This window comes from Phragmites australis, chromosome 1, assembly GCF_958298935.1.
Source record: "Phragmites australis chromosome 1, lpPhrAust1.1, whole genome shotgun sequence".
NCBI lineage: Eukaryota > Viridiplantae > Streptophyta > Magnoliopsida > Poales > Poaceae > Phragmites > Phragmites australis.
The window spans coordinates 1,965,438-1,987,102 of record NC_084921.1 but is presented as its reverse complement, the minus strand read 5'-3'; the positions used below and the strand labels follow the sequence as shown (position 1 = coordinate 1,987,102).

Below are 21,665 nucleotides of genomic sequence, written 5' to 3'. Positions count from 1 at the left end.
GTATCTATCTCGATAGGTTAAATTGAGTTTTTTTAAGTTGATCAGACTTAAGTCCATATAAATAGATGAAAAAGTTGAGAATATGATTAATTATTAACATAAAAATATTTTTGTGATACTGACAAATCTACCTGACTACATGAACCGATGTAGAAACTTACACCCACCGAGCTAGACTATGAAGTGTACTACTAGACTAAAAACATATATATACATACTAAAACAATAGATATAGATAACTAAATATATATTTTTTTAAAAAATTATATGCATTCAAGTTCCTCCTACGGGCAACCAATTGGTCCTTTTTTTTTGCACGCATATGCAGTGCTTGCTTGGCTGCTTGCCTGCTCCTCTGCTTGACGGCTTCCCTCAATTTCGAATTTCAAATTCCGAACGCCTGTCTCCTCCGTTCCCCCAACGCTCTCCGAGTCTCCCACTGCAAAGCGGCGCACGCGCACACCCCTCCCTGTCTCGCCTCCCTCTCTCTCTCCCCCTACCATCGGCTGCTCTTGGTCTTGGTCTTGGTCTTGTTCTTGGCAAAGGTTGCTGCTGTGTTGGATACTTGGGTGCCTCACCTCTCCGTGCTGTGCCTATCACCACTCCTTGACCTTGGTTCCTCCTCCGCTTGGCTGCTGCTGTTCTTGGTGACAATAGAGACAGATGGGAGGGTCAGGGAAGTGGGTGAAATCGCTGATAGGGCTCAAGAAGCCGGAGAAGGAAGACTGCAAGGTGAGGCAAATGGGTGTTCTTTGTTTCTTGAGACCAAAAAAAGGTTCGATTTTTATCAGCTGTTCTTTGGGGGTATTTTTCCACGACTGATTCACGTTACACAGCATGATTATCCTTGGAAAGATTTGGTTTTTTGTATAGCTGAAACGGACATCGCGACACCTGCTGCTTTTCATCGTTGCAGGCTTCTCCATTTTTTTTGTTTCTCACTAGCGGTTAGCAGCTTATTATACATTTAGTATTAGCATGTTCGCACAGACTTCTTGGGGTTATGCTATTTCCCTTTCAAAAGTAGACACGGTACATCAAGATTGATCCTTTTTGCCTCTCAGAATGGCAACGCCTGTATCTGAAATACCCCGCAAGTTGTTACCCAAGTGTCTCTTTCTTTGCTGTCTGAATACTCATTGATTTCTTTCCTCATCTGCGCTTTCCTGCTTCAGAAGTATGGTTGTGTACCGTTTTTAGGTCAAAGCACCAAATCATCGTGTACTGTATTTGTATCAAGTCGTGTTTTTTCCGATATCGTAGTTAAAAAATCTGACCTTTGATTCACTTTTCCCCCCACAAAGCTGAGGTTTCTCTCCTTTGTACTTCACCGAAGAGAGAATTTTCTTCAGAAATTTTGATGGAAACGACAAATTTTACCCATTCCTGTTCAGGACAAACTGCAGGTCCCATCTCTCCATGGAGGAGGGCGAGGAAAGGGCCGGAAGTGGAAGCTGTGGAGGAGCTCCTCCGGCGACCACGGCTCCCTTTGGCGCGGATCGAGAGGCGAAAGCCACCGCTCCGCGTCGGAGGCCTCCGACGACGCCTCCTCGGTTGCCGCCCCCGCTGACCCGTTCAGCGCCGCCGTCGCCGCCGTCGCCCGCGCCCCGGCGAGGGATTTTATGGCCGTCCGGCAAGAATGGGCCGCCATCCGCATCCAGACCGCGTTTCGTGGATTCTTGGTACTCGCATTTCTGAGCGTCACTCCTCTCCAATCTATCTTGCTCTTGTGTAGTTGTAGGGATGCGAATTCGTGATTGGTTTGCGTGTGTGCATTGGTGAAGGCTCGGCGGGCGCTGCGGGCGCTCAAGGGGCTGGTGCGGCTGCAGGCGATCGTGCGCGGGCGTCAGGTGCGGAAGCAGGCAGCGGTGACGCTGCGGTGCATGCAGGCGCTGGTGCGGGTGCAGGCGCTCATCCGGGCGCGCCGCGTGCGCATGTCCACCGAGGGCCAGGCCGTGCAGAAGCTGCTCGAGGTGCGCCGCACCCAGATGGACATCCTCAGGGAAGCCGAGGTCATCATCCTCTGCACCTCAATGACCTTCTTTCCCCTTACTCGATTGATGATGCGGCAAGCTCGTACCTTGTTTGAGATGCCCAAAGCGACGAACAATGCAACCTCCGATTTCAGATTGAGAGGCGCATTGATCATGCAATGCTAGAAGAACCAATCCTTATTTTGCTATGATTTTTCAGGAAGGATGGTGCGACAGTCAGGGAACACTGGAAGATGTGAGGGTGAAGCTGCAGAAGCGACAGGAGGGTGCGATGAAGCGTGAGCGAGCTATCGCCTACGCGTATTCACAGCAGGTCGACGGCGCTGCGAAATGCAATGTATGAATTATCACACTCTGCATATGATTCTGCTAAAGTACCTGTGAATGATGTGCAACTTTTTTGAGCTTGTTCTGCAGCCACCGAAGCTTACTTCAAATGGCCGGTTGAACCACTCCGGTATGCTGCTCAAGCATCAGCATTTCGACAAGAGCAATGGCAACTGGAGCTGGCTGGAGAGGTGGATGGCGGCACGGCCATGGGAAAACAGGTTGATGGAGGAGCACAACCAGACCAATTCCATCTCGCCGGACCTCCGGTCCTCCAAGAACTGCGAGGACTCTTTCGGTGTTCTAGGGAATTTCTCCGAACCGAATTCAGTGAAGGTGCGCAAGAACAATGTCACCAAACGGGTCTCCGCGAAACCACCGGGAGCATCCCACCATCAGCCGTTTAAAGCTCAGTCAATCTCGTCTCCGAGCACTGAATTGCGCAACGATGAGAGCTCCGCATCGTCGTCGTCTTGTTTCGCATCCACCCCCATATCATTCTCGACCTTCGTCGCATCAGAGAATACCGAGGACAGTGTTAGGACAAGGCCCAACTACATGAGCATGACGGAGTCGATCAAGGCGAAGCAGAAGGCGTGCAATGCCCAGAGAATGACGGCTCTGAAGCAGTCGGAGGATAGGAAGGCCTCTGGTGCCGAGTTGAAGGCTTCTCTGGTGTAGTGTTCATGGATCTCCATGCAGAGATGAAGCCAACTTCTACATCTTCTCTAGGCTAGGATGTTTGCTAGTTGCCTTGCCACATTCTTGAGTGGCTTGGTGCTGCATTGTTGAGTTGTCTGTGTGTCGTTAGTCTCATTGTTCAGCTTGTCTTGTCAGATTACCCCATCTCGGGGCAGTCCTCATTGTCAGTGGCTGTCTGTAAGATAGTTCTTTGAGTAGAAAAACATTATGGATTTGTTTTCTTGGTGTTGATTTCTGGTAGAAAAAAAGATGAATTTACCATGCTCTTGCCTTCCCATGATTAATATTATGCTTTGGTCTTCACAAGATCACAAAGCTGGAAACGGTGTGCTGTACGTTGCAGTTAGTTTCTATCTGACATTAGATTCTCTGTTGGAAGGTACTAATGTCTGATAAAATTCACCTTATTGTTAGTTTGCTACTCACAGAAAAAAAAAAATCCAATCGAACAACTAGGCTACAAAGTAGGGTCTAAATGACTTCAAATATTTTTGTTTGCCCACCGAAACAGGTGATCCTACTTGAACTGCTAGAAATTTCAGATCACTTAAACAATGGTCAAAGGGCACTTCATTGTTAGGCCTAGGTAATCGCCAAGACCAAGTACACTGCAGCAGATACTCAACTTATTACTAATGTGCAATGCTCATACTTTGAGACATAGTTTAAGCCTTACATATGGCATTTTGCTCCTACCAAGTAAACTACTGGTTGGTCCTTAAATGAGCACAACAAATTATGCCCGGAATCAGACATGGACACTGGGTTAGCCTTGTTTGACCTCCTTGAACTGCTCATGTTTCCACAAACAGACAAGATAGATAATCTAGGTCAAAGAACATCGTTGTCCCAGATAAGAAATTTATAATTGTCCTAGTGATCTATGCATAACGTGCTAACAAATTTATAACTGATTAAACGTCCAAAAATAAGGACTTCAACGATCTTCTTTACAATGACTGGTTTCCTTGACCTGAATGAAAGAAAAAGAAGAGTAATAGATTAAAAAAAACATTGGCTTTTAGAGGTACAAGAAAGTCTAGCAATGCAAAATGCATCATGCTAGTGGCAAAGTTTTGAAATGGCTCAGACTATTTGGTTGCGATGAACGGTCATGCATACTGCTTTCAAAGTGGTGGCTTTTTGATTGCTTCCAGGTTGGCCTGAAGAACTTGTCCCAGTCCCTACAATGACAGTCATACTGACAAGGCAAAAATTTACCTGATTGGATTCTTCGTCTCCATACTGAAAGTGCATTGATTGTGCTCCAGGTATCAGAATCTCATCGCAAATTTCAGGACCACTTTATTGGCCTGCTGGCCAGTCAATCAATGAGTGTATCTGCTGGATTGGAGCAGAGGGTCCAAAATTTTACCAGTAGCTCAAATCTGAATCATATTGAATTGCTTATGCCTGTTTCTGAAACATATATGACATCTGGACTTGAATGAGAGTGGATGAAAACATTTCGGCAAAATCCCTAATGCTCTGAACATTGCAAGCATTGTCACCATGCCGGGCTGTTACAGCCAACTTGTTACACACAGTTTCGGTAAGTATTTCAAAATTCAAACCAGATGAGGTCTCAAAATGTCTTTGGCAGGCGATGTTACTCGATCTCAGTGCCTGCCACTCTGTCAGCAGGGCTCCTGTTCGTTCATCATGAGCATGCAATGCAACAGATGGGAATGGGACCGGAAAACTGAAGCACTTGTGCACTTGGACGCTCAATGAGTAGGGCAGGCCAGTAGGCATGCCTGCCTGCATCGAACTCACCTTGCTGTTCATTCGCAGCGAACAGGAGCATGGTAAGCAGTGGGGTGCTGTCTCATGTTTGGCTGTCCAAGCGTCATGCATAGATTACGGCAGCTCTACGGCATAGTGGTCAGTGGAAGGAAGAGAGCTTGCCGAGCCTTGTTCGTATGAAATCCTGAAAGGACAGCTGAGCTGATCGGTGAAGATCCAACGGGAACGGGTAGCAGTGCAGTACTGCCAGAGCAAGGAACCGGCGGCCGGAGCCGCACGCGCGACAGCTCGAGGCGGCGCTGACGCGGTTTTTCTGGTACGTGATGGCGATGGTGAGCGGGCAGGAAGGAAACGGACGAGAGATTGCGAGGCTTGATTTGTTAGCTTCGTTGTCTTGCCTCGGCGCGTCCTTGATCAGCTACCTGGCCTGTGCTGCCTGCAGTACAAACGGCGCGTTGTGATCGGACCATGCATCATCGATCATGCGGGACCGCATGCAGGACAAGGGCACCTAATAGGCATCACGTTATGCATCAATGCATGGCTTGTCTTTCCCGTAGCTCTTGGCATGAAGCTGCCGACCGACGTGGCACCGACCACGTACTCCTACTACCAATACTCCCTCGATTTATAAATATAAATCGTTTTTGCCTTCTCAACTATTCTCTAAATATAAATCATTCTTAAATTTCTATGTATTTTTTTCTTTTTTATTCTCATCTTGATTTTGTTTAATAAATACTACCACTCTTACAAATAGATGAGTTATTTTTTCCAATACAGAATAAATGAAGAGCAACCAGATCATTTAATATACTTTCTTAATATTTATACACAGCTCTAAAACAATCTACATTTACAATCGGATGAATTATATACTACATGCATGCATGATTTCTCTTGTTGCCTCCGAGCTGCATATACTAGACGCACGCGTGTAAAACGCCAAATACGAAACAAGTAGCAAGGAGCCAGAGCATTTGCGCGGCAGGATTTGCTACATAATTTTTTTAACCATGTATTTTTATTGGAACTTTGACTCAACCTCGCATAGAGTTGTATTCCAAGATTACCATCTAATACCACTACAACTAATGGTGTGGATTTTTTTTCTTTTTATTCTACTATTAACGTGGTAATTTCTAGTAGGTTAAACGTGGTGGCTTCTTTTTTTAGTCGATTACTAAGATAATAGATAGATATCTACTTGCCTGAATCCTTATCACTGATTTTTTTTCATGCACAAAATCACTGGAAGAGAGGTAGGAATTTGGAAGGGCCTCAAAGTCGATGGACCCAAGAACCAACATTTTGTCGGCCGTGTTATTAATTATCACCAATCGAGAAGCCCGCCAGGCCCATCCATCAGCTCGGCGATTGCCATCCGCGTCAGTCACAGCTCAAGAATGAGATCGATCGACCAGCGACACGTAGTCATCTGGAACACAAGAATTGAAGCTCGACGGCGATCGATGGCGAGGTCTCTGATTAAGATGCAAATTGATCTCCGCACGGTGGAGTTGGCGTGCGTGATGAGGCCAGTTGATCGGATCGATTGAGATCGATCGATCGACGATGACTCGCGAACTTGATAATCTTGTCGGCCGGCCGGCGCACGATCGAGCAGATGGACTCCCCGTTGCGGCGTGCGGTTCCCGAGCTATCCGAGCATTGTGTTCTCCCCGACACCGACGCGTACGTCAGGATACGGTGACAGGATCGATGCGGACGTACACAAGTCGATCCTGGTCCGTGGAAGCAAGCATGCAACCCGCCGCGCGTGCAAGTTTACTGGTTGGAAAGCGTTCTGGATGAGTGGTTACATTCGTGACGCACGCTCGAGGGATCCCTGCAGCCGTGATGGATGGATGCCAAGCACGGCATGCAAACTTTCGCTGGCCAAGGCGCCGTGCGCGTATGCATATAATACTTGCCGAAACTTCCACGGTGGAACGAGTCCGCGGCTAACCCCACCCTCTCTATCACTACTTAAAAAACAAACAAAAGAGATATAATTCAGTGACAGATTATTATATGATCCGTCACTTATAGTTTTAGATCAGAATCAGATATTAACTCGCCACTGATAACAGGTCATTGGTGACGAGTTATAATATTATTCGTCACTTCTCATATTGCTAACAGGTTATAACTAGACCCGTCACCTATACCAGGTCATAAGTAACAGATCATATTATGAGAAGTCATAAGTGATGGGTCATAAGATTTGTTATAAGATCTGGTCAGCTACTATCCGCGGTCAACAATACTCAACAGTACTGTGCACACAATTCCAACAATTTTCTTCAATTCCGTTAGAGACTCCCTAATATTTTGTTAATTTGAAATTTGAACTGCTGCTAGGTCTTTGAAGGTTTGCATCTCCTATTTCCTTCTATCTAACCCCTATTTGGTGATTTATTGTGCTTTGAGTTGTAATCGATAATTTACATCTTTATCTAAAATCTTAGTACAAGTGAGTTATATTTGATACTAGGTTTGCCCGATCTATCGCACAGATCTAGTGTAATTGTATAAAATTTTTAATCGCATACTTAATCACGCACTTAAGGTAATTGTTAATGAAGAATAAATATTTTTACATTGTAGATGGCAGATAGAAGTTGGATGTATCTTGAGATCTGGACTTGTCCGGAGTATCTGAGCAGCGTGAAGTATTTCACGAGTGTTGCTTTGACGGATATGTAAGATCATGGTAAAATAACAATATATTATCCATAACGCGATTACAGGAATGATAAGAAATTCCTAAAATCAGACAATGTCCGTGGACACTTGATCATGTGTGGATTTGAAGAGAATTATATATGTTGGAACAAATATAGAAAGAAAGACCTTAACGAAGAAAAGATAAATCGAGGCCTTCATACTGACAGCGAAATTGATGGTCTTCTCATATTCGAACACACAACGCATATCTACAAGAGAATCATAATAGAACATGATGTAAATACGCAGCGGAAAAACTACATCTATCTAGAAATTCCAGAAACTCCAGAGAAAAACCAAAAATCAAACTAAAAGATTCAATAAAAAATGAGTCTCATTGTTAGAATCGAACATTAGGTTCCACAACAAACCAATCTATGACTCATTCCCACACAAATATTGAATCTTGAGAAAAGAGCACTCAAGGAATAAGAGATAAACACCAGGTGAAAAAGACCGCCAAGATGATAGTCTAAAGACAAGAGAATTTAAGATCCTATCACATATACATTTAGTATCAAGAAGAATAACCTTTCAAGGTGTTAAAATTTCAACTCAAAAATAAAAATGAAAATCAACACTGAAGAAAAAAAAACTTACACACAAGGCAAGAAAACCAAGAGAGAGAAACTAGAATCAGAGGAATTTAAGCATATGAAACAAAATAAACTTCATTAGTTAAAGAGGTCATCCCTATTTTAAACATATTACAAAGATTTACCTCTCAAAACTCTCACATATTACATAAGCTAAGCACTAATCCTCCTCTCCTCTAAAACTTTAGCACAATACTCTCATATGGGTAGTATAAGGGGCTCAAATAGTTAGTTCATTCTCTCCCATAGCTCTACCCCTCTATTTATAGGTCTAGGAAATTTGACTCTTAAGTTTTTTAATTTTTTTTTAAAATATCCTTCTCTTGTAGTACACTTCTACCTACCACCGAGGATATTTTAGTCTATTTTTTTCTCCATTCATCAACGGTCGCAACGCCTTTACGACTTAGCTTCGTCTCAATAAAAATTTTGTGATGATGCCACGTACTCCTCCAATCATCCCATGATTTTAAGACCAAACCGCGAACTCTAGTACGCTTCTCAATTTATCATATATCACACAAGCTACATGTGTCTGCAACCCGAAAAATATGTCACAGTTTGCAAAGCTGAACAGTTGCCTTAAACATACTAACCTCCTACTCCAGCTGTTTAATTTCATTCCCTTGTAATCCAATGGAGCTGTATGATTTATTCAGCAAAGCTTGATTTACTGAATCATATCGTGGGGACAATTTAAAACAAAATGTATGGCAAAAGACACAGAATGTCATAAAACCTCTAATACTCTCGCAGTAGTCACATCCACTAAGGATACATAAGTCAATGAACTGATCCATTGTGAGTCCAAGTTCTTCCAAAACCTGGAAAATCACGAAGGATTACTCAATTACTCAGAAAAGTATGAGAAGATAAAAAAACAATGAGTTACCTTTGACACTTCAAATTCTGTTAGAGGAGACCTCTTAAAACTAAGGTCAGTTAAGTGACGAAGAAACCTTGGAGCACCAAAAGTCAATGAGTCCATGTCGTCTGAAGCGACAACATAGACCTGGCATTCACAACTCAGAATGAAAATATGATCCAGTCAAGCTAAGACAGAATTCTTACAGAGTTATTTATTTGTTATACCATGTGATTTTCACAAAGTGCTGCACACTGTGCCTCTGCCTCACATGGTGCCTGCAGAAGTGGTCAGGCAAATGATTACCTATAACAGTAACAAGTGAATCAGTTGGATCCCTTTAGGATAACGGCCATATCATGGGGGAACGACTATTGATTGGCAAAGTTACAATATTCACGTGTGCTAGTCATATCAGGGGCCCATTTGCCCTAGTTTTAGCCCAAGCTTAACAGAAAATAAGCTTAGACCAAAACCAAACAGACATTATATTGTCAAGCTAAGTCATCTACTTGATTCCCCTATCCACAAGAGACTTGAGAGTTGAGACAAGTCGAGGATTGCTTAAAAGAACTACAATTTTGCAGAGGCTCACAGGCTGAGCTTATCTAGAAAGTTTTTATAGCTTAACTCCTATAATCATAACGAGCTTAATATAGCTTAAAACTTGTCAGTGAAACCATTCTAATAGCAACCTGTTTAAGAGGGTTTAAGCTATAGTAGGTCTAACCATAAGCTTAAGGCCTCCCAACTCTCAAGCAGGTAATATGTAAGTTAACAGACATATTTTACTGACCATCCAAGGCATTGGAATAACATATCAATAAGGTGCACTAACTTATCCATGTGGAAAGGTAGAGCAAAAACAAACTTAACCGACAGATGGAGGAAAGGATCAATGGTACCTCAACTACAGGGACACCCATCAGCCTTAACAGCCTCTTACAGTCATCATTGTGTTTTTTTGTGGCCTGGAAGAAAAGGCAGAAATTATGACACATGCTCAGAATGACTCTGTGATTTGTTAAACATTTTTATTAATGCTCTCCGACAGCTTTGAAGACTTCAAACTTTTGCAGATAGAACTCAAAATAAAAGATAAGTTTTGCAAACAAAACTTCAAATGACAAATTTCACGTGAGGCTAGCAGTTTGTTTCACTTGAAATAAATTTAAGGACACTCTTACCACACCAAGTCCTGATTGCCTCTTTCCTGAAACAGTAGGATAACTACCTTGACAGTCATTTTGCTAAATTTTTCAACTAAATCCTCATCCCCAACCTGTAATACAAGTACTACCTCAGAAATCCAACAAAAACAATGGATGGAGAAAACATTGATCAAAATAAGGAGCTTCCTGCCTAAAGAATAACAAACATTGGAAAAGCATGTATCAATATTTGCATGGAACATGATCTCACGGTCTGAGCAAAAGATATTAAATCCTCCAATGTAAGTTTAATACAAGATTATTCGTAACTAATTTTGAGAAACCAAGTTGAAATGTGCATTGGATTATTTATGATGAGTGATTGATAAGGTTGTTTAAGTTGATTTGATGATTTTACCTTAGAGCCAGAGTTTTTACCTTCGATCTAATGATCCGGCACTAAAAAGAATGGTTTCACTGGATGATCCAGTGCTGGACTTTAAAAAGCCAAAGAATGAAGTAAAAACTTGTGACTTTCAGTAAAAAACTCACCGAATGGTCCGATGCTCTAAAGATGTGAACACCAGACTATTTCTTGTAGAGAAGAAGTTTTTCGAAGGAAAATAGAGCTTTGAACACTGGATGGTTCGTTGTTTGGGTTGTGAACATCGGATGCTTTCACCGAACCTTATTTTTAGAGAAGTAAAAACTATTGACTTTTGGTAAAATGCTCACCGAATGGTCTGGTGTTAAGAAAATGAGAACATCGGAGTATTTTCTAGTGAAAGTAAAAACCTATTGACTTTTGGTAAAATGAGCTTGAACTTGGTAAAAGGTGTTCTCGATTTTTCTAGATAAGCTTTGAACTGTGCATTTAGATTTTGACTAATCTATAATGAATTTAGAGATGGTTTGAAGAAACATGTTTGCTTGTCTCATGGTGTGCAAATAATGGATGCAACTTGGCAATCGACGGTAGGTGATCGCGGCCAAGTGGGGTGCTTGGTGTTGAACGATTAAGGAGGCCGGGCAGAGTTGAGGGTGATCCTAGCAGTACACGTGGAGATCAGGCAAGGCATGTGATGAAGGTTGATGAAGACGGTGTATTGATAAAGTCAAGTGAAGGGGATGCCGATGCAAGTGACAAGGCGGTCCGAGGGATCGGGAGCGGGAGAGACTTGCCAACGGTTAAGATTGCAAGACAGAGGACATGCGTTGACATAAGGGGACTTGCCTGAGGCGAAGCAAGTGGTGATTAGTCACTATTTGAGAAGTGTGATAGGGTTTTACTGTTTGGCCTCAAAATCATAAGAGGACTAGAGATCCATGTGGCATCATCACCAAGCTTGTGTCGAGGAGAAGTTAAGTCGTGAGAATGCCATGGCCGTCCGATGGATGGAGAAGAAAATATACCAAAATGCACTCGATGGTAAGTATGAGTGTACTACGAGATGATATTTTAGGAAAAAGTTAGGAAACTTATGTGTCAAGTTTTTCAGATCTATAAATAGAGGGGTAGGACTATGAGAGGATTTGAACCAACCATTTGAGCCCCTTGTGCCACTCATACGAGAGTATTATGCTAAGGTTTTAGAAGAGAGTAGGATGAGTGCTTAGCTTATGTAATATGTGAGAGTGTTGAGAGGAAAACCTTTGTAATCTGCCTAAAATATGTCTGACTTTTTTGAGTAATGAAGTTTATTTTATTACATATGCTTAATTTCCCTCATTCTAGTTTCCTTCTCTTGGTTCCCTTGCTCTGTGTGCAAGTTTTTCTTTTTCGGTGTTGACTTTCATTTTTCTTTTTGAGCTGAAATTTTAACACTTTGAGAGGTTGTTCTTCTTGATGCTAAAGGTATAAAATTCACATACTGTCGGTGATATGGGAATCAGGGGTCCCCGAGTCCCAAGGCCAGGACCGCAGAATGCCACGTGGCGCTATCCCTCGGAGACCATCTCCCCGAGGACCGAGAAGAGCCAATTCTGGGAGGTGTGCTCGGGACCATGAACAGTGGTCCCCGAGTACCGGTAGTTCCCTAAGGACCCGAGAAGAGGCAGTTCCGGGAGGGGTGCTCGGGGCCATGAACAGTGGTCCCTGAGTACCGGTAGTTCTCCGAGGATCCGAGGAAAGACATATCCGGGAGAGGGCACTCGGGGCTATGAACAGTGGTCCCCCGAGCACCCAGAGTTCCCCGAGGACCTGAGAAGCCCCTTGCCGATGGACCCCATAAGGACTCAACAGTGAGATGTCAATTGGTGAGAGGTCCGATGCTGCATTTAATAGGGAGCGTGGTCTGTCACTTCCAACCACTCCCCTCACGCCTGTCGTACTGAGTACGTCAGTCCCTACCACCTTCTGGCAGGAAGGCGTGGGGACATTTAATACGATGGGTCCCATCGCACGTCACCTTGCGGGGCCCATAAAGGAAACGGCTTGGAGATATCGTCGCTGGGCTCGAGGCGTATCACCTGCCCCCCTGTTGTGTCAGATCTGCTCTGACCGAGAGGGCATACAGGGTAGTTTGGCGGCTGCCCGGTGGCCCCCCTGCGTCTGTTAAAGTTGGGCGTAATGGGCGACAGGACCGACCGAAGGCGCGTTTTCAACCCCCTGTAACGTCAAATCGCAATCACATGACGGTTTCTTTCCATTTATGGGTCATGGGAACTCGTGCCCCCGTTCTGAGCACGCCGAGCCTCCCACGACAGGATAAAAAGGGGGGGTGCACTCCGTAGAAGGACAGGTCTGAAGCTTGACGAACAAGTCTTAGAGACTTTGAAGAGAAGCCAAACTGAGCAGAGGTTCACTAAGCTCAAAGCAAGACCGAAGCTCTAGACTTAGACAAAAAAACCTTGTAACACAAGAGATCCAGAGAAAGATATTCCAAGAGCATTAATAGCATACACACAGGAGTAGGGTATTACGCTCTGTGCGGTCCGAACCTGTCTAAAATCCCTTGAGCATTTACTCTCACTAGTCGACGATCATCTGTCCCGTCTAGATCTCACATATTCGCATTAAATCCACGTATGAGTTAGATCCAGAATCGGCCCCCCGGCCGAATCTCAAAAGGGGTCCCTCAGGATCCCCGCTTGCGGTGTTCACCCACCAACACATACATATGCATATGTGATAGGGTTTTGAATCCTCTTGCCTTTAAACCATCATCTTGGAGATCTTCTTCATCCGATATTCATATATTGATCCTAGAGTGATCTTTTCTCAAGATTCAATCTATATGTGGGGATGAGTCATGAATTGATTTGCTGTGGAACCTAGTGTTCGATTCTAACCATGAAACCCACCTTTTGTTGAATCTTTAAGTTTGATTTTTGATCTTTCTCAGAATCTCCTGACTCTCCGGTCCCATCTCCAGAGTCTCCACACTTTCTGGGTAGGTGTAGTTTTTCTGTTGTGTATTTGTGTTGCATTATGTTGTGATTATGCTTTAGAGGTGCATTGGGTGATCGAATAGAATAATACCATCAATTTTGCAAGAAATTATTTGAAGTGTCTATTCACCCACTCTGTTCGTCACTCTCGATCCTACAAATTTCAGTAATTAGTTTTATTCTATGATAACATGATACACGTCAAATTATGTAGAAATTTTCAGCTTCTTTCTTCGACGGCAGCGCACTCCCGGAGATTCGACGACGAATCGCTGAGTTCATGGTGTTGAAGTTATCAACCCACATGGCGAGTTCCACTATAGAATCCCTAGATTGTGAGGTTTTTATGTAATATGAGTTAATCTGAATTTTGTAATATTTGTGATTCTGTAATGAATTGATTGAAACTTTGTAACCTTTGTGATTCTGTGATGAAGCGAGTTCTTACATAAGTGTGTTTGTCGATATGAATTTGGATGCGTTGTTGTTATTTGCAGGAAGAAGATGGCTGTCAAATTCTAGCTATGCTCTAAGATACAACCAGGAAACAGGACAAACATGCATGATAACCTACATATAAGTGACGGGTAATCTAGTTACTCGTCACTTATGTCTTCGTTCCAACATATTAGTGGCAGATATAAGTGATGGGTTAAGAGGTTATTCGTCACTTATGTCATTCTTCCCGGCACATAAAAGACGCTCATAGGTAACGAGTCACAGTTACGACCTGTCAGCTATAATCTCATTGATGACTGATACTTATTTATCACTTATGACTAGTCATCGGTAATACTTTTAGGTGACGGATACGACACCCGTCACTCATAACTTTTCCATGTAGTGTATATATATAAAGCATTTTCTATACTTTTGGGGTACAAATCAGTGTGTCTATATATATATATATATATATATATATATATATATATATATATATATATATATATATTACTTGACTGTGAAGGTTGGCCTCGGTTAAGTTACCTTGCATGCGCGCGTATGCTTGCCATCTTACGTACGTATGCCGTAGCCTCGCATGCCGTTTCGGAACTTGCATGGTTTATCTCTCTTCCAGTGCATCATCGTGTCGACGCGTAGTGCGTCGCCGGTAAGTTTTCTGTTCCTTTCTGCACATGCCGCTGGCCCGCAGGTTTGTCTACCTTGTGACCGATCGATCAGCATCTTTTGCTTCTCGAATCTCGATGTATAGGAGACGTGCAACGGAATACATATCCATCTCACATATACACGTCTATTTTTCTTTTCCCTCTAAAAGTTGTACTGTGGAAAAGGAATAATATTTCCGCAGCTACAAGCAAGCGGCCAGCTGGGCGAACGATGCAATGCATGGCTAGCTAGCTGAAGAAACATATATAGCCGACACCACGCCATCACGAAAACAAGAGTCTAAAATTAATCATACTCTGTTTTACAGTCACAAATTAAAGCAAACTAGCTTAAGTGCTTATATGTCACAATAAAAATATAAATATTAGACACGGTAATATCAAGTAAAAACTTAAGGTATGAAGATATATATATACATACACCATGAGAGCACCGCAGAACGAATGCGTCAGGAGCGATGCTATAATTTGATTTGAGTTGGGATAAAAAAGAGGAGTAGATTATCCACTAATTTTCCTCCTAATTTCTTTATTTATTTTTATTAGTAAAATAAATCTTATATCAATAATCGATAATAAAATCGGAAGGGTGGATGATAGTAGAAGAGGTAACATATGAATCAACTTATATTTTATATAGTAGAGATTAAAACCGATCGGCTAGCTCGCGTTCGCACATGCCGTCCTTATGGAAAACAAATAAAGGTGCCTGGCCGTACTCTCTCCATCCAGTGGAATTTTTACATTTTGACTTTTTAATAAAATATATTTTACAAATAGATCACTGCACAAATAATTTCTAAAAATTGACATTTTTGCACGGCGCCATGACATTTGGTGCCGTGCTATCAATTTTTTATTTTTGGACTTGAAATATTGTGCGTGGTAGCTACCACGATGTCAATTGTCATAATATCATGCTATTTAACCACGACACCAAAGTCCATGACACCGTAAAAATGGTATATTTTTCAACATTGTTTCTCCATAGATCCATACGTAGAAAATATTTTTAAAAATGGCTAAATTCTAAAAATTCCACCTCCGTCTATATATGTAAGGCGTATTCTGGAATGAAAAAATCTTCAAAAATATATTTTGACCTTTTATTTCTCTTTTGACATACTATCAATTGCTACAAAATTAACATCATATTAAAAACACTTTAAAATGTGAATCTATTTATATAATTTTTATGAACTAAATATATATAATTTAATTAATTATTAATCAAAACTTACAAAGTCTGATATTTTCAGATAAAAATACGACTTAAATAAATGGACGGAGGGAGTACGTACGTACAGCCAGCGGCGACGCTCCAGTACAGTACCAAAGTGCTCCTACTACTAATAATCAACTCACACCGCGACAGACTTGACCTAATCATCTCCGGCGCCGTACGACGTATCCGCGCGCCGTCGGGCGAGGCCAGGTCAGCCCGGCTGGACGTACGACTGGGCCGATCGAGCCGCTGTCCTCTTCTGCACACGTGAAGTCGCGGTCACTCACGTCGTATTCGTATAGGATACAGAAGCAGAGCACCCAGCTGCTACGTATACGTGCGTACGAGACGAGAGTGCATGTACGTATCGGTGGGAATGCATGAACTCTGCAACCACCGGGACCCCGACCAGCTAGCCGACTGTACTCGCATCGACAGGCCCATGTACGCTCCACGTTGGATCAAAAGCCAATCGACGGTAGCTCGTACGTACTCACGGTGGCGAGCCTAGGATTAAATTCAAGGAATAACGAAGTTAGTAGCATATACAATAATATATGATGCAAAATCAAACTAGTCCAGACAATAATAAAATGGCTAAGAACAGGGGCGAAGCCAGCATCGAAGGGAGGGGGGTGCAGGTCTCTTTACTGTTCATCGGAGCTACAGTAATTTACTGTTTATTAGGGCTGATTTTACTAATACTTTTGAATGGAGGGGGGTGCATGTGCACCCACAGTCATCAACGTAGCTCCGCCACTGGCTAAGAATCAAACAATGTGGCACAGCTAATTTCAATAGTTCCGACACAAACAAGCTGTTTTGAAATTATAACTACCTTTAATTTTAGAAAAAAATTACGGCGATCTCGGAGAAATTTAAGTTATTTATTTTTTAATCGGATGGTCTAAATTGGTTAGAATACTACCTATTATTTAGATGTAGTATGAGTAGTATATGAGAGGAGTATATGTTGTATAAATGTATTTTCAAAAAAAAATGGTGTGGTAGTTATATCGTGCAAATTCATATGTTTAATGTTTAGATTGGTCTGAATATTGATTATTTGGTTGAACGATTATTTGAGGATTAGGTATAAAAAAAAGACTATAGTGCTCTTCAATGTTATGATGGGTAAGTATTAACATTTCTATCGTAATTACAGAAATATTTAATCACGTAAATGATCAGATTAAATTTATACTACTTTCTGTCTACAGGTAGTATGGATCACCGTAAAAAAGCTCTAATTTTAGACTTGGCCTTAACCTTGCGGTTTTGTGGTTGAGGTAGCGTTATGTGACGTCCAGACTCTTGATTGTTTGATCTTGGTCTCGTGCATTGTGCTTTAATGCTGGATCACCGCAGCCAGCAGCAGCTTGGTGCCTTGGTCGACCTTGAGCTGGATCATCGACGCCGAGCCGGCGAGCAGCGCGACGGCGCCGCCCTGGTCCCCGGAGAGTGGAGATGAATCGTCGCGAGTCACCGAGTCGCCCGACCGATGCAGCTGTGCCCGTGCGGTCTCCTGACGTACTCCTGGTGTTGCACTCTTGCCGATTGGACAAATGGGCTGACACCAAGGCCACATGGGTCGGCATGTTAAATGGTTAGAGCTAAGATGCCTCTGAATGCAGCCTGACAAACTAGATCGATGACAAACTAGATCGATGTTACTGCATGTGCCTGCCCTCTCAAGCCTGAAGTCTGAACGCAGACTAAGCTCTCAACTCTGAAATCTCTAAAGCCATGGCACTTGGCTCTGAAGTCTGGCGACAAAATCAAGCTATGGCATGCTTACCATATTGGTAGCTCCTCTCCTGAGCACACACTTGAACTGATCCAACGGTGATCTCGATCTCGACTGTATTTCACCTTGACATGGTTTACAACTAGAAGGGCTGTCATGTGTGCACAAGAAAAAAGAAATGGAAAAATGTTTACGTGAATATCTGAATATTTGCATCATAAGTATCATGTGAGATCCCATGTGATTCGCAAGCCAAAAACAAAACAAAATAATCCCCAACAGCAAAAATGATGTGGACAAAACTTATTAAATGAACGTAGAAAAAAAAACGTGCATGTGCGATGTTCTCTCGCGCTTCCCGCGTTTGCATGTGGCGCGCAGCTGCCCCTCCCCCCCCCCCCCCCCCCCTCTCGCAGAGGTGGCTGGTGACACAAGACTGTCCGGTCCCACGCGTCCACATCCGATCTCGACGACACCGCTGGCTCCACCGCTGACACCCTGGCCCCGCATGGATCACCCAGCATACGCACGTCCGCGGTCGGATCCCGTGCGGGCGGCCATTAAAAGCGGAGACGAGCCCACTGTCGCCTCGGGGCGGTTGAAATCAACGAAGCCGAAGGCGAGCACGGACAGCAAGCCTAACAGCACCAGCGACGACACGTCCAAGAAAGCAACCGACGCCTGCGGTCTGCCTCGTCGGTGGCCAAGAGCAACCCGACAAGAGCAGCGAGGAGGTGGGGATCGCAGAGGCGCCGCGAGGTGGAGGCCGCGCCAGCGACGGCGGTCGGGATGGTGGCGAGGAAGCCGCCGGCCGGCGCGCGGCGGTGCGGCGTGCGGGTGGGCCCCGCGAGGCTGGAGGGCCTCCCCGCGGCGTGGCCGGGCGCGGCCGCGGTCAAGGTGAAGTGGCCCGCGGCCGGAGGGGCGCTCTCGCAGATGCTCACGGGGAGGTGGGCGCGCGGGGTCACCGCGGTGGAGGCCGTCGGCGCCGACGGAGCCGTCCGATGGGAGGCCCGAGACTGCAACCGGTACAGGTTCGACGTCGAGCCGGCCGGCGCGCGCGGGCGGACGGAGCGCGGCGTCTTCTTCTCCATCCTCTATGTATGCACTCTTTAATCCCCTCTCTTGATTTCTTCAACCAAATAAATCAGCTAGCTTTGGCTTCTAATCTATTTTTGTTTTATAGCGGCAAAGTTTGTAGTATTCTTGCATATATACTCCATTTACAATCACTAACTTTGCTAGATCTTCTGATAGTAATAACACTGATTTAAACTATGAACATGATTTGTTTAAGTTGTCCTGACCTCATTTTAGTTTCTGCAAACATGATTTAGTTGAGTTTTTTAATTTTAATTTTATTATCTTTTAATCAAACCGTCGTTGATATTTTGACGCCGCATTGGTGGTAAGGTGTGAGGATACCATTTCTTGTGAATTGGAAATTTGTGACCGCGGCTTCTTCGATGTGGAATGCTTCAGGTCAATGCATAGCTTTTTTTATGCAGTGGTCAGCATTTGGGGAGGACAAGTCAATGGTTGGGTTAAGCTGGCTCTATAATTCTTAACTTAGTGCTGAGTTGAGGAAAAAGTAATCACCTTTGGTCAGGGTTTTTTTTTTCTAAAGTTTTAGTATGAGGATTGAAATTGTGAACAGGGGATAGGGCCACGTGGGCCGTTCCTATTGGTTCGGATAGTGACTTCAGTTATGCTTAGTTTTTTAGGTAGCAAGATCTATGTCATGATGTTAATTTTGAAGATTAAGTTTCAGCAGTACCCCTCGCTTTCATGTTTGTTAAAGTTTCATTTCATAGGTGTTGGTCTCTGAATCTTTTCTTTTCAGTGTTGATAACACGGGGTCTGTTGGTTTTCTTGTGTGGCTTCAGTTCTATTCCAATTTATCAACTTCTTAACTTTTGTAAATATTTTCCCCTCGATTGCAATCCAAATATTTTTCTAAGTGGATTTTATGAGCTTGTATCACGCACCCTAATGTTGGGACCTCCCATGGAACAGAACCAAAATAGGAATCAAAGCATATTTAGGTTCCTTCCAAAGCAGTAATCTTGAGGAGTACTAGCATTTACTTGTCAGGGAATGCTACTCCTTTGCCATTTCAGGGTAATCTTGAAACCTACAGTGGAATCAGAGTACTAATCAAGGCATCTATCTTTTAGGTCCCTTTTTGTGAATGCGTAGGCTTGTAGTCATCGAGGTTGGCAATAAGAATTGCTTTGTGATGCAGGGATTCCAAGAACAAGGAAGCGGCAAAGACCTGGTGAGGCTTGAGGAGATTGGGACAGCCATGATAAGCCTGGAGGAGTGCTGCTGGGAGATGCAACTGCAGCAACAGCAGCAGCAGCTGGTGGTTGTCCCTATCTGGGTCAGGATGGATGGATGGGCAAGTGATGCCATGCTTTATGTAAGCAAAATCGTCTTCTTTCCCCCCACCCTTGTCTTCCAATTGTTGGCCATTTACATTTCCAGTGGAATTACTTTGGATTTGGATTGCAGATGTGACTATTGCTTGCTGAATTAACAAGTTGTAACGAAGGAATTGCATGGTTAATGATTCAGGTTAACGTGGAACTCGTGGATATGAACACACCCTCGGACATCGGAAGGGCGGTCTCTTTCATGGAGAAGCCGAGAACGAACCTGCCGCCACCTTCTTCTAGGGAGAAGTCGAGAACGAACCTGCTGGCAACAATTCGAGATAACCAGAAGAGCTTGGACGAAGTAACCTATCGTGATGTTCTTGATCTGAAGCAGCTGCTTGACCTGGCTGAAAAGGAAGGGAAGGTGGCCGTGTTCGAAAACAAAAGGAACTCTGATAGCAGCAGTGTTAGCAGCATCAGCAGTAGTAGCAGCACAATTAGCATCAGCAGTGCCAGCACAAGCGGTGGCACGAGCCCGGAGCCTGCCTCGACGTCAAAGCGCCGGTTCCTGCCATGGACGAGGAGGAGCAGGGACTTCAACAAGAGGAGCATCGAGTCGCTCTCCCAAGAACTGCCCTTGAAGTGCATGGTGAGTTTCTGATGTGTGATGAAGTGAAACCTTTACTGATCATATCCATTGGCATTGGTGATGTTGACGACGAATCTTTGTAGGATGACGATCCAGCCGGCAGCTGGGAGACGCGCGAGTTCACGAGCAGGGACGCGGAGACGAAGCTCAAGACGCCGGCGTTCTTCGCGTCCATCGACCAGCGCGACGACAGCGCCGGCGGGGAGAGCGCGTGCACGGCGCTCGTGGCGGTGCTCGCCGCGGCCCTCCACGCCAACCACCCGACGATGCCCACCCGGCCGGAGCTCGACGCGCTCATCAGGGACGGCTCGTCGGAGTGGAGGAAGCTCTGCAACGACGAGGCACACATGGCGCAATTCCCGAACCGGCACTTCGACCTCGAGACCGTCCTCGCGGCGAGGACGAGGCCCATCGCCGTGCAGCACGACAAGGCCTTCGTCGGCTTCTTCCAGCCGGAGAGCTTCGCGTCCCTATCCGGCGCCATGTCGTTCGACGACATCTGGCGAGAGATCAGCGGCGGGAGCCGCGAGCCGGGCCGAGCGGACGTGTACATCGTGAGCTGGAACGACCACTTCTTCGTACTCAAGGTGGCCAGCGACGGGTACTACGTGGTCGACACGCTCGGCGAGAGGCTGTTCGAAGGCTGCGACAAGGCTTACATGCTCAGGTTCGACTGCACGTCGGAGATGCACTCCCTGTCGGCGCTGGACAACGAGGAGGTGATCGTCACAGGGAAGGAGTGCTGCAGGGAGTTTATCAAGAGGTTCTTGGCCGCCATCCCGCTCAGGGAGGAGCTGGAGATCGAGAAAAAGGGCGCTGGTGGCATGGACGGCGGTGCGCCGCACCGCCGGCTGCAGATAGAGTTCCACTTCACGGTCCTGCAAGAAGACGAGGAAAGATGATGATCAGTTGGTGATCTGGGTGTTTCTTCCCTGATTGCATTGTACTAACATAATGTAAATTCATCCACAGTGTAAAAGAAACAGGAGATTGCAGCACTGAAAATTACAGGGTAGGATTGTTGGTTTTCTTTGTTCC

General features: G+C 44.5%; 2 protein-coding genes across 3 annotated transcripts; both read left to right on the top strand.

The window, feature by feature from the left end:
- Positions 1-348: 348 nt before the first annotated feature.
- On the top strand, positions 349-3,266 carry LOC133912550 (protein IQ-DOMAIN 6-like). Of its 2 annotated transcripts, none has more exons than XM_062355466.1 (5): positions 349-732; positions 1,407-1,682; positions 1,785-2,012; positions 2,194-2,331; positions 2,412-3,266. In XM_062355466.1, exons 1-5 carry the CDS (start codon positions 664-666, stop codon positions 3,000-3,002), a joined length of 1,302 nt encoding a protein of 433 aa, XP_062211450.1. In that variant the 5' UTR covers positions 349-663; the 3' UTR covers positions 3,003-3,266. The 2 variants fall into 2 exon arrangements, with proteins under 2 accessions (XP_062211450.1, XP_062211373.1); XM_062355389.1 differs by having other exon boundaries at positions 1,395-1,682.
- A 14,908-nt stretch (positions 3,267-18,174) lies between these two features.
- LOC133912478 (uncharacterized) lies at positions 18,175-21,656 on the top strand. The gene is made up of 4 exons (XM_062355273.1): positions 18,175-18,701; positions 19,846-20,022; positions 20,178-20,627; positions 20,711-21,656. The coding sequence occupies exons 1-4, from the start codon at positions 18,393-18,395 to the stop codon at positions 21,527-21,529; spliced, it is 1,755 nt and encodes a 584-aa protein (XP_062211257.1). The 5' UTR covers positions 18,175-18,392; the 3' UTR covers positions 21,530-21,656.
- Positions 21,657-21,665: the final 9 nt, after the last annotated feature.

What these genes read in the sequence shown, in the direction of transcription:
- LOC133912550 (XM_062355389.1), top strand. Translation starts at nt 664, where the DNA reads ATGGGAGGGTCAGGGAAGTGGGTGAAATCGCTGATAGGGCTCAAGAAG. An exon ending in ACATCCTCAGGGAAGCCGAG is followed by an intron (nt 2,013 to 2,193) that starts GTCATCATCCTC and finishes ATGATTTTTCAG; the next exon opens with GAAGGATGGTGCGACAGTCA. An exon ending in ACGGCGCTGCGAAATGCAAT is followed by an intron (nt 2,332 to 2,411) that starts GTATGAATTATC and finishes CTTGTTCTGCAG; the next exon opens with CCACCGAAGCTTACTTCAAA.
- LOC133912478 (XM_062355273.1), top strand. Translation starts at nt 18,393, where the DNA reads ATGGTGGCGAGGAAGCCGCCGGCCGGCGCGCGGCGGTGCGGCGTGCGG. An exon ending in CAAGTGATGCCATGCTTTAT is followed by an intron (nt 20,023 to 20,177) that starts GTAAGCAAAATC and finishes TTAATGATTCAG; the next exon opens with GTTAACGTGGAACTCGTGGA. An exon ending in AACTGCCCTTGAAGTGCATG is followed by an intron (nt 20,628 to 20,710) that starts GTGAGTTTCTGA and finishes GAATCTTTGTAG; the next exon opens with GATGACGATCCAGCCGGCAG.